This window comes from Zootoca vivipara, chromosome 7 (assembly GCF_963506605.1).
Source record: "Zootoca vivipara chromosome 7, rZooViv1.1, whole genome shotgun sequence".
NCBI classification, from domain to species: Eukaryota; Metazoa; Chordata; class Lepidosauria; order Squamata; family Lacertidae; genus Zootoca; species Zootoca vivipara.
This window is the reverse complement of record NC_083282.1, coordinates 94,340,518-94,353,079: the sequence shown is the minus strand read 5'-3', so window position 1 is coordinate 94,353,079 and position 12,562 is coordinate 94,340,518. Positions and strand designations below refer to the sequence as shown.

The following is a 12,562-nucleotide window of genomic DNA, read 5'->3' as shown; positions in this document are numbered from 1 at the left end:
GAAAAGGTAACAGAGCCCTCACACAGGAAAAGAACAGGCAGGGCTGGAAGGTATGAAGTTAGAGAAATACTGGCTCTTAGAATCACAGAACTGTGGCGCTGGGAGGTGCCCCCAAGGACATCTAGCCCAACCCCATGCAGTGCAGGAATCTTGGCCAATGCATCCCTGGCAGATGGCCACCCAACCTCTGCTTAAAAACCTCCAAGGAAGGAGAGTCCGCCACCTCCCGAGGGAGTCTGTTCCCACTGTCAAATGGCTCATACCACTAGAACGTTCTTCCTAATATTTGGTCAGATAATTGGTTCCAGGTAACTTGGATAATGGATTCAGGTCCTCCCCTCCAGAGCAGGAGAAAATGGCAGCCCACCTGATGTTTGAAGGTGGCTCTCCTGTCCCCTCTCAGCCTTCTCTTTTCCAGGCTAAATTGTACTGTGTCCAGTTCTGGGCACCACAGTTCAAGAAGGATACTGACAAGCCGGAACGTGTCCAGAAGAGGGCAACCAAAATGGTCAAAGGCCTGGAAACGATGCCTTATGAGGAACGCCTTAGGGAGCTGGGTATGTTTAGCCTGGATAAGAGAAGGTTAAGGGGTGATATGATAGCCATGTTCAAATATATGAAAGGATGTCATATGGAGGAGGGAGAAAGATTGTTTTCTGCTGCTCCAGAGAAGCGGACACGGAGCAATCGATTCAAACTTCAAGAAAGAAGATTCCACCTAAACATTAGGAAGAACTTCCTGACAGTAAGAGCTGTTCGGCAGTGGAATTTGCTACCAAGGAGTGTGGTGGAGTCTCCTTCTTTGGAGGTCTTTAAGCAGAGGCTTGACAGGCATATGTCAAGAATGCTTTGATGGTGTTTCCTGCTCGGCAGGGGGTTGGACTGGATGGCCCTTGTGGTCTCTTCCAACTCTATGATTCTATGATTCTATGATTCTAAATGTAGTCAGCTCCTTCCACTGCCAAATCCCAGCTTCCCAACCTGCGCAAGTCCTGTCCATCCCCTTAAAGCTGCCTCTCTTCCTCCAGCTGCTCCCCGCACAGCTCCCCCCCTCTTCTCACAGCAGAAACTGGATCTTTTGCTCTCTCTTTCCATTCCTGCTTCCTCCACAAAAGTCCCCCCTTGTTTGCTTTTGCAACACCTCTGTAGCCACCGGCCAAAATGAAATGGATTTCCAGGGCCCCCCTGCTGCAAAATTCCAGGAGGATGACTCCCTTTTTTTTCCGCCAGCATCTCCTGAGCCCAACAACAAAGCGAGAGAGAGAGAGGACTCTGGCAAGGGACGGAGGTCACCCATCCTCTGCCAGGTTTTCCTTTCCCTGCTGCATTGTCCACAGAAGAACAATAAGGGAAATTTGGCAAAAATAATCAGGAAAAAAGAAGGAACCAAGTTGTTGGCTGGTTTTTTTTTATTAAAGTCAGAAAAAAATGCTTGGCTGGATTGGAAAGGAGCAAAAGCGGGCCTGCACAATTACTTAGTAATAATCATAATAGAGATTTTATTTGTACCCCACCCTTCTGACTGGGTTGCCCCAGCCATTCTGGGCAGAGGCAGCTGCTAACTCAACTCCCTCGGAAAGTAGTGAAGTCTCCTTCACTGGAGGTTTTCAAACTGAGGTTTTTTAAACCTGTCAGGGATCCTTGCATTGAGAGGGGTTGAGCTAGATGACCTTTGGAGTCCCTTCTGTGATCTACGATGCCAGTGCCGGCCACTGAGGTTTTCTATCGTCTTAGTCCTGGAAACAGGGCTAAAAACCCTTAAGGTGTATTATTATGAGTTTTAGGCTGCTATTTCAGTTTACATCAAGCCCTTCCACCCATTTGGCCCCAGCATTCAAAGCTACTTCACCCCAGTGACATTTCGCCAGAGTCACATTAAAAAGCAGTCTTGAGACTGGGGGAAACATTCAGACTCAGTTCCCAGGCGCGAGCCAGCAATGCACCAGAGAGCACTGAGGACCAGGATTTGTGTGGTGAGGTCAAGATCCAGACCTGTGGCCCACATGTGGAGCATGGATTCTCACAGTCTCATCAAATGTCCAGCTCAGTCCTATGCACAGGTTGGTGGGCTGAACCTCCGCCTTAAGAGCAGCGCTGCCTTAATCCGTAGTTATTTCTTGCATTTATACCCCCATCATTTTCCCCATGGGGCTCCCCCACCCTCATTTAATCCCCACAACAACCCTGTGAGGTAGGTCAAGCTGAGAGAGGGGGGATTCGAACCCTGATCTCCCAGGTCCCAGACCAGCTCTTTAACTACAGTACCACCACTGGTTCTCTAAAGTCCAACAATATTTATTTGTTTTATTAATATAATGCCTGGTAGGCTAGGCTGAGAGGCAGCGACTGGGCCCAAGTCACCCTGGAAGAACTTCATGGCCGGGGGGAGGGATTTGAACCCTGGCCTCTCCCAGGTCCCAGTCCAGCACCCTAACCACTACGCAACACTACCTGTCTACTTGCTTGCCACTGATTTTGAGGAACCTGGTGCCCTCCAGAGGCTGCAGAACTCCAGCGCCCTGGGAGTTGTGGTCCAGCCAAGTCCAGAAGGCAGCATGATGGAGGAGGATGTGCTAGGAGCATCGAGGAGGACTCACCTGTCTCAACGTGGAATGTGAGCTGGTCCACGCCTTCCTGGTATGCCCTCCCAGAAAAGTGCAGGGTGATGGTGAACGGCTGCCCCCTGCGCACGATGAGCTGCCGGTTGCCGTTTTCGGAGGTCCGGTGGTCCCGATTGTTGCGCTCGCATTCCAGGTCCCATGTTTCTAGCTGGAGATCTGCAAGGGTAAAGGAGAAGGAAAGTCCTTTTTTCACGCAGCGCATAGTCAAGCTGTGGAACTCACTTCCCCAGGAGGCCAGGGGGTGGCCACCGACTTAGATGGCTTTAAAAGAGGATCGGACAAATTCTGGGAGGAGGAGAGGGCTATTGAGGGCTATAAGCCACAATGGCTCTGCCCAGTCTCCACAGTTAGAGGCAGCGATGCTTCTGAATCTCAGGAGGGGAGAGTTGCTCGGATCCTGCTTGCAGGTTTCCTAGAAGACGCATCTGGTTGGTCACTGTGAGAAAAGGGGGTTGGCCTCATCCAGCTGCCTCTTCTTAACAGTTCCAGTGAATACAGAAGCAAGCTCTAAATCATAGGGATGTACATTAGAATCAAACCAGTTTAGGGAATAGGGCTGGGCTGCTGAGGTAGGTGGTGGAATCAGCATCTCTGGAACTCCTCGAGGCAAGATTGATCATAGAATTGTAGCCCAACCCCGTGCAATGTAAGAATTTGATCCAGAAGGCTCTTCTCATGTTGTTATCAAAATACAGGTCAGGTAGAGGTGTGGGTGAGGTTTAAACCAAACCACTTGAACATGTATCTCTCCCACCTTTCTTCTTTTTAAAAAAAAACAAAAACAAAAGCAGCCTTTGGAGGAACTTTCAGTGGAGAAACTGCAGGGAGGGGTGAGTGTGTTTGTGTGGCCTAATCCTTAGGCACTTTCCACGCAGCGGTGGAAATAACTTATATTTCTGGCCAGGGGTGTTCCTCTGATTCTAAGTTCAAGCCTGTGACGATCCACTTGGCTGCAGGAGCAGCAACAGTCAGGAGGATGGGGGCCTCTTTGGAAAGAGCCCGTCCCCCTCTTGCTGGCAGCTGGTTGGAGTGTTAATCACCCCGTTGCTATTGTTGCTTCCTTTCCAACATGAAACAGACCCCCATCCCATCCCCTCTTCACCTTCCTTGGGGGAAATGAACAAAGCAAAGTTTAACGGCTCTCGCTTGCTGGATCGTATTTTTCCAGGAGTTTCAACCTCCTAGATGCACAGTTGTCTGGCAGCTGGGGTGTTTTGCAATGTTGTATTCCCAATTCTGCATCATTATTATTATCATCATCATTAGTATTAAAATAATAAGAGCTTAAGTAAAAAATTAAAAAGAGCATCTTTGGATGAGACCAAAGGTCCACATAGATTAATGTGCTGTTTCACACACTGGCGGATCAGGTGTCCCTGGGCACAGAGGAAATAGCCATTCTTGCCCTTCTTCCCCAGGATGTGGCTTCCAACTTTGGCCTCATCCAGGCCTCCTTGTGTGCCCTGTTTCTAGGTACAGGTCTGGGGGTTTAAAGCTTTGTTTTGGTCCCAGCAGTTTCCCGGGGAAAACCCACATTTTACTGCTGAACTGGAGCAAACTGCAATCGAGTTTCCTGCAGATTGCTGTTTCCTCTGATTCAGTGGTAAATCAGGATCAACCCCCAACACCCCCCCCCCTGTTTGGACATGGAGCTTTAAAGCACTGGCCTGTGCTTGGAAAGCAGGTTGCAAAAAGGAGTTTGGATGAGCCCTTCGTTTGTCCCAGAAAGCCACCTTGACTGACAGCTCTTGACAGACCCTTCCCTCGCGCCCACCCTCCTCCATGAATTTGCCACAACTTCATTTAAAGCCGGAAGCTTTCACCAAACCTTGGGGCCGTGAATGTTATTATTTATTTAGTTGTTTCATAAAAAATTATACACTGCTTGACTGTATTTTTAAAAAGCTGTCAAAGCGGTTTACGAAAAGGTAAAACAATAAAATAAATAAATGCAGCCATAGCTTAAAACATAAAAAGCTAAAATACTAAAAGAGGTCAAAATTCACACCAACTTCCTAAGCAGGCTTGTCTAAACAAGAATGTTCTTAGCAGGCGCCAAAAGGAATACAGTACAGTCAAGGCGCCTGCTTGATATCAAGAGGGAAGGAGTTCCAAAGGCTTGGTGGTGCTGCACTGAAAGATCAAATTCTTATAAATGTGGAACCACCAATTGAAGTGGTTTCATGGATGCATGGGGGGGGGGGAGGATCTCATAGGTAAGCCAAGTTGTTTAGGGCTTTATAGACTAATAGTCTTTGTCCATGGAGTTTTCTTGGCAGGGATACTGGAGTGGCTTGCCAGTTCCTTCTCCAGGTGGATCACGTTTAGTCATAACTCTCCACTATGACCTGTCCATCTTGGGTGGCCCTGCATGGCATAGCTCATAGCTTCTCTGAGTTATTCAAGCCCCTTCGCCACGACAAGGCATTGATCCATGAAGGAGACTGCTGGAGGAGACTCTTGAGAGTCCCATGGACTGCTAGAAGATCAAACCTATCCATTCTTAAGGAAACCAGCCCTGAGTGCTCCCTGGAAGGACAGATCGTGAAGCTGAGGCTCCAATACTTTGGCCACCTCATGAGGAGAGAAGAATCCTTGGAAAAGACCCTGATGTTGGGAAAGATTGAGGGCACTAGGAGAAGGGGACGACAGAGGACGAGATGGCTGGACAGTGTTCTCGAAGCTACGGACATGAGTTTGACCAAACTGCGGGAGGCAGTGCAAGACAGGAGTGCCTGGCGTGCTATGGTCCATGGGGTCACGAAGAGTCGGACACGACTAATCGACTAAACAACAACAGACTAATAGTAACATCTTGAACTTGGTCCTCAAAAGTACTATAGCAGCCTAAACAAATTAGAAGGTATTTGCCTGGTACCTAAAGGGAAATAGGATTTGTCTTATAAGGTTTGGTTTCCATCCATCAGTTCTGTGAACAAATGGGAGGCCCAGTTTCTGCCCTTCTTGCCATCTCAAATGCCAGGGGTCCTGCGCTGATCAAGAGCCCCTTCCTAATTGCCACCTATGTCCCATCAGGCTGGGAACACAAATGAAAAAAGGGCATTTGCGACAGATGCTCCTAGAACAGAGGGACCCCCATCCCCAAACCCTTTCAGGCTTTAGAGGCAACACTTAGGATAGCTAAAACTCCTATCCCTACAATATCGAAGTGGGTTGAGAAAATCTAGTCCCTCGTAACTAGCATCAAGCTAACTTACTACAAAAGAAGACTTATAAACCAGCCTAGCAGGTTTATGGACCGACGGGTATTTTTTGTAACATTTTGGAACAAGTTAAATTATAATGTCCAACTTTAGGCTGCTTTCAGCCAGCTGTAACAGGATTTCTCAAAGCTCTTTATGTTTGGTTTATTTTGTTTATCAATACTGTAGACTATGTTTTAAAAATACTTTTGAAAAAGGAACGCTAGTGCTGTGAATGCACTGCCTTGAGTCCAAGGTGTGTTGCAAGAAAAATATCCGTGTCCTGAAATCGCCTGCCAGTCTAAATGCATGATCATTAAATTCTTTGTAGCTGAGGACAGTCTTTTCCTTTTGGTCAAAACAGGAGTTGCTCAGGTTGTGGGAACATTAAAACCACAGGAAAGCATCTGAGGGAATGTCCTCAAAACTTTCTGAATTTTACAGTCCCCTGCCAAGTACCTCTAGTGTAGCTATTGTCTAGTGCGATCATTTCCCCCACCTTACAGGCATAATCCTTGCAGGACTTCCCACTGGAATGAACAGGAAATCGGGAAAAAACTCCTCTGTGTTCAGTGTGAAAGCCCCGTCTCTGGTGCTTAACCTGTGATGGCCACCATTGCACTTTCCATCTGGCGATGGTGTGCATGGAAGAAGGAACCAGCCCTGGCTGGAAGGGAGAAGTGCTTTCCCAAATTACTTGTTTTGGGAACAGTGTCTGCTGCTCCATTTCCACATTTGCTTTCCCCTTGACCTTGAAGAAATGTGTCACAGGACACAAGGCTCTCCGTTAGTCAGGGCAGAACAGCCCGTTCTGGGAAGATGAGGCAAAGTCCTCCCTTTTCACCACCAGCAAGGCTAACAAGGAAGAGATGCCAAGATAGGATGGATTCAAGTCACACTTGGCAGGTTGCAAGAAATTAAAACACAATATTTAAAAACCGTTTGAAACAATTTAAAATTACAGCAATAAGGTGGGTCCTTTCGGAGAGGGTACCCTAATCCTCAACTGAGTGGGGAAGAAAGCAAGCCAACTGTTTATGGGCCACAATTCAGGGTGAAGATACACACAATTGACCCCTTCCTGCCTGTCTCTTGAGCAACATGTCATCCAAAACATTATTATTTATTATTTCTTCAATTTATTAGTTGCTCACTACTTCAAAAGTCCCTAATTAACCTGCAAAGCTTAAAGGTAAAGGTAAAGGGACCCCTGACCATTAGGTCCAGTCGTGACCGACTCTGGGGTTGCGGTGCTCATCTCGCATTATTGGCCGAGGGAGCCGGTGTACAGCTTCCAGGTCATGTGGCCAGCATGACAAAGCCGCTTCTGGTGAACCAGAGCAGCACATGGAAACACCGTTTACCTTCTACTTGCACTTTGACGTGCTTTCGAACTGCTAGGTTGGCAGGAGCTGGGACCGAGCAACGAGAGCTCACCCCGTCACGGGGATTCGAACTGCCAACCTTCTGATCGGCAAGCCCTAGGCCTAGTCTCTGTGGTTTAGACACACCTTAAAGTACATAAAGGTCTCTTATATGAAAAGTGGAGCAAGTTTGCTGCTCTACACAGTAGTGGTGCACATTGAGTACCCTGGAGCTGCTGGGCATCATGGGGGCTGCAAGGCACGGGAGCCACTGTCTGTCCCTCAAAAAAGCTAAACAACTTCGGCTGGTCTCCTAAAAAAAAGGCTCTGCCCCAGGCAGTGTGTGTGTGTGTGTGTATGTGTGTGTGCGCGCTACACCACTGGCTCCACAGGTTAGAATCCGAACCAAAGCATTCAAATGACAAGGAGGAGATCCAGACTGAAGATTGGAAAGAACCTTCTGATTGCAAGAGCCATTCAGCAAGAGGACAGACTAACTTGGAAGGGGGCGGAGGTTTCCAAACAGAGGTTAGATGGCTACCTACCAGCAATTCTTTAGCTGTGATTCCTGTGCTGCCCAGGGTTGGACTGGATGACCCTTGGGGTGCCATCCATCTCTACAGCTCTGTAATTCTATGAGCTTCCCACCCTTTGTGCCCTCCAGAAACTGGTACTCAGTAACATCATGGCCTCCAGCCGTGAAGGCAGATCATAGCCATTGTGGCTTATAGCCTTCGATAGCCCTCTCTTCCTCCATGAATTGACCTCATCCTCTTTTAAAGCTACCCCAGTGGGTTGCCATTTCTGCCTCCTGCAGGAGGGAGTTCCAAAGATTAGCTATGGAACAGGGCAGCACATTGGTGGAAGCTGGTTGGCCACTGGGAGAATCAGATGCTGGACTAGACGGGCCATTGGTTTCATCCAGCAGAGTTCATGTTGTGTTTATTTTGATTATTATTATTATGTTTATTATTATTAAAGCTGCTGTTGAGAATCCTCCTCCTGGTTGTGGGCCTCTTTAGTCCCTAGTTCCTCCCTTGCAAGTCAGCCACACTCTCTTAAACTTCTAACACAGACTCTCACGTGAGCATCCGGCAAAATGAGGCAACTGGTGGTATTTTTTTTTCCCACTATCTCCTCTGTGCTGACAGCTTGGAAAGGTGCCAACCTAGATCTGCCAGTAGCAGAGAAGTTGACATCTGTCGTAGTCCTTGTGTAATTGGGCGGCCCGTGCACAGTCAGCGCTCTTTGGGGTCTAGTGAATGTGCAGCGGCTGGCGATTGTAAATCTACATGCAGCTATTACACGCAGGGAAAGAGGAGAGGAACGGGTCATGGAACAGCCCTTCTGCGAGCACGGATGCTTCTGAAACAATCCTCATTTAAGGAAGAGCACACAGCTCATGGCCTTTGCATGTGAAAGGTCCCAGGGTCAGTCCCGGACAGTGTCTCCAAATAGGGCTGCGAGAAACTCCTGCCAGAAACCCCCTTACCAGTCGGGGTAGATAATACTGTAGTGAGCTTTAATTTTTTTATTTCCTGCCCTTCACCCCAGAGTGGGTCACAGCATTAAAAACAATTTAAAACAACTTGCAGCTATAAAACAGCCTCAGCCCTGTATACCTGAAGGAGCATCTCCACCCCCACCCCATCATTCAGCCCGGACACTGAGGTCCTCCTCCAAGGGCCTTCTGGCAGTTCCCTCACTGCAAGAAGTGAAGTTACAGGGAACCAGGCAGAGGGCCTTCTCGGTGGTGGCACCCGCCTTGTGGAATGCCCTACCTTCAGTTGTGAAGGAAATAAACAACTATCTGACTTTTAGAAGACATCTGAAGGCAGCCCTGTTTAGGGAAGTTTTTAATGTTTGATATCTTATTCTGTTTTAATATTCTATTGGAAGCCACCCAGAGTGGCTCGGGAGACCCAGCTAGATGGGAGGGGTATAAATAAATTATTATTATTATTATTATTATTATTATTATTATTATTATTAAAATGAGGTGGGTCCTAAAACCACACACCTCAGGTATAAAAAGCCAGAGTAAGAAGATGCGTCATCAGCAACCTCTGCAGAATGCACAGTGAAGGTGCCAGGCCCACCTCCATGGAGAGGGGATTCTGCAGCTTGGGGGCCACCACAGAGAAGGCCCTCTGCCCCTGGGCCTCTGAAAGTGGAGGGACTACCAAGAGGGCCCCTCTCTATCCTTTGCAGCATTCAAGAGGGAAGGTGGTCCTTCAGGTATTTGGGGCCTGAGGAGCACCTGGAATGGCACCTGGAAACGAAATGGCAACCGGCACAGCTCATTTAAAACAGGGGTTGTGTGAGATCTAAATGGAACCCACAAGGCTGCCTTAAGGGTATCCAGCGCTGTGCGCAAAAATCCCTCCGGCGCCCCCCCCCCAACAGGCTTGCTAGGCACCGTTGTAATGGCGGCTAGCCAGCCTGCTGTTGCGAGGGGGCGTGGTGGGAACAGCGCACCGAAAGTGCCTGGGAGCTCGCTGGGGTGCCCCTGAGAGGCCGGCGCTCTGGCACAACGCGCCAGTCAGCTCAGTAGGAAGGACGGCTCTGGGAACCCTAGAAATCGGGCTGCTGCATTTTGGGCCAACGGAAGTTCCTGAGTTTCTCCAAGGGCAGCCCCATGGGGAGCACATTGCAGGAACCCAACTCGGAAGTCACCAGAGTTGTACAGTAGCCAGATGGACCAAAGGTCTGACTCAGAACAAGGAATCTTCCTACGGTCTATGTTTCTATCTGAATCCCCCCATGCCCAGATTTTGGAGCTATTTCCAAAGTGGAACAAATATGCCTTAATGATCTGCTACTGATGTTGTTGCTGTTTGTTGTTCTTGTTGTTGTCCTATCCCTTTCCCAAACCGGCAGCTTACATAAATTTAAATGAGAGGTCAATTTTAAAAAAGCTAAAAACATACCAAAGAGAATCATTGTTGTTGTTTAGTTGTTTAGTCGTGTCTGACTCTTTGTCATTAGAAAGCAATAAAACCCTAATAGAATTAAAACACACACACACACACCAGAGCCTGGGCAGGTTCTTTTTCCAACTTCTGAATTTGTATCGGTTACGATTGCACATGTGCCATAACCCCAGGGCTCTCTTTCCATTTTTCTCTCCCTGCCCCCATTGCCAGTGCCCACACATGGACACGGAGGCACACCGCAAGAAAGCAAACTTGGTGTTATGCTACATGAACAACATCTATGTCGATATTCCTGAGGAAAGAGGTTGCACTGGCTTGCAAGGGCCAATGGACTCCTTGGTAAAGCATCACTGGAAAAGAAAAGGGCCAAAAGCATACAGACAATCACCCCATAGAATCTTGGGGTCACCTAGTCCAACCTCCTTGCAATGCTGGAATCACAGCAGAAGAATCCCGGACAGTCTCTCTCCAACCTCTGTTTAGAAACCTCTGGGGAAAGAGATTCTGGCCCCTTCCCAGGTTGATGGCTTCTTCTTTGTTCTTGTAAAAAAGCAGAAGAATGGGAGGAAGCTTCCCAAGGGAGAAAACCCGAAGAGTCCAGCTGAAGGGGGCTTGTCAATTTTCACAAGGACTTAACCCTGTGAGGTAAGCGAAGCCAAGTAATGGTGCTGGTGACTGACCACACTGGTGAATTTCACAGCTGAGCTGAGATTTGAACCTGGGGCTTCAGAAATAGCCCTCGTGCCCATCCCAATGGGAGAGGAGAGGTGGTCTTGCAAATCTCCCCTGCAAGGGTTTAGACCAGCTCATGCTTAGGAAGTTTGCAAAGCAGCTGGAGTCTTGAAAGAGGCTGAGTCGTATAAGCTACCAACTCAGGTTTTGCTAAGTGCTAGGAAAGTGTAAATTTTGCAAAGCTGATCCGAAATGAGCATTGCTTTAGGAGACCTCGGATGAAGATGAAACTGGTCTGTGAAAAAAGCAAAGCCAAGAGCCCCTGTTCTTAAGCGGTGGATCTCATGACCCATTCTCTCCTGAGAGACCCAGCAGTGTTTTTCCTATTAATAACAAGGACATGGAGGAATCAAGAATTAAACTTCAGAGAAGGGTGTTGAGGAAGATGAAAGGAAGCCAAGACCTGCAGAAGGAATTCTCTACAATTTTTCGCGCTAAAGCAGTTATTTGCATAGACCTGCAGGATGTCCATTCTGAATCTGAAGATGAGTTTCTGAAAGCGAAACCCAAGGGCAGAAAGCAAGAAAGCGGATTTGTCTCCTTGGCCAATGCGAGGAATAGCTGCAGAAAATATTCAGCTGAAAGACAGGGATTTAATTACAGTGGGGTTTGTGCAGAACAACATCCCATTGGGCTGTAACTGTTATAAATTCTGGATGTGCAAGAAGCACTCTGAAATAAATACATATATTTCATTTTCTAGCAACTGCCTGCAAACCCTATTCAAACATTCCAACTTTTTCTTCCAAAGTAAAATAAAAAAAATTCCTTCAGTAGCACCTTAAAGACCAACTAAGTTTTTATTTTGGTATGAGCTTTCGTGTGCATGCACACTTCTTCAGATACCAAAGTTTCCCTCTTTTATGGGGGTATTTTTTTTCTTACTTAAAAGCAAAAATTACTAAAAATGATTTCAGTATTATACAGATAAATTAATTGCTGCCTGCCCCAAAACTCACATAACTGCTTTAGCTTGTTTACCCCAACTTTTTCCAATTGAGAATTTCTTCTTTTTAAAAAAACAAAAACAACAACTAACAATCGGAACATCTTTCAACAACTGAGTGGACAGTTTAGGTTCAAGGAGTAAAAATAGTGCAGTTTGTTTCGACAAGGTTGCCATTAATAGAGTCGGTGAGTCGACTTGGAACATGCTCGTCCTGAAGTTAGCATGCATGCACACACAGTATCCTTTTGCAATGATCATATTACAATTAGGCAAAAAGCATTTGCAGAAAGACAGTGGGAAGAAGACAGAATCCCAAAGCCCCCAAAGCCAGAGAGAAGTGTTCCTACAGAGCTGTCTCTTCCTTTCCTTTCCCTTTTCTCTTTTTACCTTCTGCCATGCTGCCCGTCACAGGAGTCCTGCAATGCCTGGCTCTGCTTCTGCAAAAGGAGCTCCTAGCTTAGCTCCCCTGCCTGGCGTCTGTCCACTTATATACTCATCCAGAGAGCACACCCCCCCAGGCTGGGTGTATGTCTGGCCGTTGCCAAACAAAAGTTGTGGCAGAGGAAGGAGGAGGAGGGGGCGAAATGCAAACGCATTTCCAGGGGAAATTAAGGCTGCACTTGTTGAGCTTGAAAATGAATGAGCGGGCTTTTCAGTGACCAAGTCAATTGTGGCACAGCTGGAGAAAGAGCCCCCTCTAGCTGGATGATGAGCCCCATGTTCTCCCTAGGGGACAATACGCCACCATTGCCGCCCC

At 47.6% G+C, this 12,562-nt stretch overlaps 1 protein-coding gene across 1 annotated transcript in view; it reads right to left on the bottom strand.

Moving 5' to 3' along the window:
- TGM2 (transglutaminase 2) overlaps positions 1-12,327 on the bottom strand; it is a 53,917-nt gene extending 41,590 nt beyond the window's left edge. The window contains exons 1-2 of the mRNA XM_035122354.2: positions 12,193-12,327; positions 2,598-2,777 (exon numbers count right to left, since the gene is read on the bottom strand). Coding sequence (XP_034978245.1) covers positions 2,598-2,777; positions 12,193-12,202 — 190 coding nt within the window. The 5' untranslated portion in view covers positions 12,203-12,327. The remainder of the gene's footprint in view (positions 1-2,597; positions 2,778-12,192) is intronic.
- Positions 12,328-12,562: the final 235 nt, after the last annotated feature.